Source organism: Vulpes lagopus, chromosome X (assembly GCF_018345385.1).
Source record: "Vulpes lagopus strain Blue_001 chromosome X, ASM1834538v1, whole genome shotgun sequence".
Lineage (NCBI taxonomy): Eukaryota > Metazoa > Chordata > Mammalia > Carnivora > Canidae > Vulpes > Vulpes lagopus.
In genome coordinates this window covers 23048881-23051463 of record NC_054848.1, presented here as the reverse complement: position 1 = coordinate 23051463, position 2583 = coordinate 23048881, and the positions used below count along the sequence as shown (strand labels likewise).

At 45.9% G+C, this 2583-nt stretch overlaps 1 protein-coding gene across 1 annotated transcript; it reads right to left on the bottom strand.

Moving 5' to 3' along the window:
- Positions 1-1106: 1106 nt before the first annotated feature.
- LOC121482312 (melanoma-associated antigen B18-like) lies at positions 1107-2150 on the bottom strand. The gene is made up of 2 exons (XM_041740187.1): positions 2009-2150; positions 1107-1894 (listed from the first exon to the last, which is right to left on the bottom strand). The coding sequence occupies exons 1-2, from the start codon at positions 2148-2150 to the stop codon at positions 1107-1109; spliced, it is 930 nt and encodes a 309-aa protein (XP_041596121.1).
- Positions 2151-2583: the final 433 nt, after the last annotated feature.

The following is a 2583-nucleotide window of genomic DNA, read 5'->3' as shown; positions in this document are numbered from 1 at the left end:
CAGCCCATGGCAAAGAGTAACAACACAGTGGTTTTTTGGCATCTAGCCTCAGGGAAGTGTTACCCTTATTTATCAGAAATTCTCGGGTGATGATATGGATAAAATACCTCATTTGTGCACTCTGTTCACCTGAATTGGAACCAGAGTATGGGGCACCTCTAGTCCCTACCCAGGTAGAGATTTGCAGCTAGTTTACCCATGATCCCAATGTAGCTACTAAAAGCAGTTCTCCATTTGAGGCTCAGTTTCTCATCTCTGAGACTTACCACCCAAGGGTTTGTCCCTTGTTCACCACCCTCATACCCTCCTCTGACCTACCACCCATCTTAAAGTTACCTCCCATTGAATGGTTTGAAGTTTCCCAAGGCCTCAAATTGTCTTGCCTCAGGACATTTACATTTGACTGCCCTCATCTGGAACTCCCTCTCTTCTCCCACCTAATCCTTCTTTTCACCCATCTTTTTTGTCCTAGAGTGTATTTCACCATCTTCCTTTTATGGGCAGTGGCTCAGTCTTCTTTTTCTTACCATACCCTATACTACCATGGAGCTTTCCAAAGAGCAGATGCTCTATTAATGTTTGAGGAATTAAAAAAAATTAAGCCATTTATTATTATTTATTTTCTCCTAAATTCTTGAATAAATGAAGCAATTTCAGGTTTATAACTTTTATTTTACAGAACAGCAGAACACAAGGAATAAGGAAAAACCAAAAATTAACTATCTTTTAGTTTTTTCTCTGTTTTTTTTTTATCTCAGCTATTTTGTTGCTAATTTCTTTCACATTTCTAAGGAAATGACTATTTCAATGCTATGTTTTCATGTTCTAGATCACTAAATAAGATGGAAAGTTACCCAGTTTGTTTGAAAAATAGCAAAACTCTTAAACATCATAAACAGCATTAAATATATAACTAATATCATTCCTACACTTATATTGTGAAGCTAATTAAATTTTTTAAAAATAAACATTTGAAAACTTTCAAAAACAAAAGATAAATTTATGTTATTCATGTAGAACATATGATATGCACTATGTTCCCTCTAGTACTACCTAAGCCCTCATACTACTTCAAACACAAAGTGAGGAAAGTCCTTCAGGTTTCACTACAGGTGGGAGAAGCTGCCAGAATGGGCCCTGGAGTGGACACTGGCCAAGGCACCCATACGAAGCCGAGCTGCAAATCTGGCTGTGGCTCTCTCTTCCTCATCTCTCAAAGCTTCTTCATACCAGGATGGGAAGGCACTGGGAACAGTATTGTGAATCTTGGCCAAGAACTCAAGGACTTTCATCTTGCTGGTCTCAGCATGGGCTCTCCGGCCCCACAGGAACTCATACCGTGGAGGATCACTGTTGGCCACCTGCTGGTACTGCAGGTACCTTTCCTGCACCAAATCTTGAGTGATGAGCTTCTTGGGATCCCCGTAGATGAAGTGCTTCCTATCGGCATATATCCCCATCACATTAAGAACTTCCCAGATATCCTCTTCAGTGGCACGGTTGCCCTTCATGAAGATCACACAGAGGATAGTCATCAAGAGGCCCGTCCTGGGCATGATCTCCTCACCCCTCAGCCTGTTGTCACAGGTGTGCTGAAATTTGCTGACAAGAGCATAGTAGTGCCTGGTAGGGTCGATTTCCTTCAGATCAATACCAAAGGCCAGCACCATTAGCTCAGAGGCCTTCCTGAGAATCTCATGGAAGTGCTCCTTGTGTTTTTTGATGACATACTTCATCATATCTTCCTTTGTTATGGCCTCCCTCATGTTATACTTGCGCAGCAGGAATTGCACCAATAAAATTGCCTTGTCATCTAGGGGGGTTCTGCGGTAATGATCAGTGCTGGGCTGTGCCTGAGAGGTGCTTGGTCTTTCCTCATCCTGGCTCCTGGCACCTTCATCAGCTCTTGTGTGTGAAACACCTACAGAAGTAGTGGTAGTAGATGGGGCTCTACGGGATCCCTGGGATTTTCTACCTGACCCAGCAGCTGAGGAGCTCTGGGCATTACCACCAAGAGGAGGAAAGGGGGCAGCGGAGGGCTGTTCTTCTGCTGCGTCAGTGACCTGAGCATCCGGGGCACCCTGAGCCTCGCTCCGGGCCTGGTGGCGTTTCTCACGGGCACGAAGCTTACTCTTCTGCCCCCGAGGCATGGTGACACTGGTTAGAGACAGTAGGCAGGGGTGTGGGCAGGAGGGCAGGCAGTGAGGGCACCTGGAGGAGGGAGAATGAGATAGTGTGTGCACCTTCAGCAGAGACATTCCACTTTGGCTTTAACCAGAGCCGTTTTTACAGGCTTCTGTGAAAGCACAGCTCTACGACCCCACAGGGCCCCCTTTTTAATCAGTCTGTCCCCTGAGAACCTTGTAGAGAAAGTTAGTGTGTGCCTTAGGCTGCAGCTTCCAGCCCTGTCTGGGTCAACCTGGGACTGAGAGCCAGGGCTGACAAGTTATAGGCTCTGTGTGGTTCCCTCAGTTGTGAGGTGGAGAATTCTCTTAGTTCATATTTAGGATCATCCTGTCAACTGTTGGCAGGGCCCGGTCCTCCCAGCACCGCCCCCGCCCCCTGCAGCTCTGAGGCTAAACT

Coding starts and splice junctions, on each gene's coding strand:
- LOC121482312 (XM_041740187.1), bottom strand. CDS start 2,150: ATGCCTCGGGGGCAGAAGAGTAAGCTTCGTGCCCGTGAGAAACGCCAC. Junction 1,895..2,008: donor CCCCTTTCCTCCTCTTGGTG/GTAATGCCCAGA, acceptor GAGCTGATGAAG/GTGCCAGGAGCCAGGATGAG.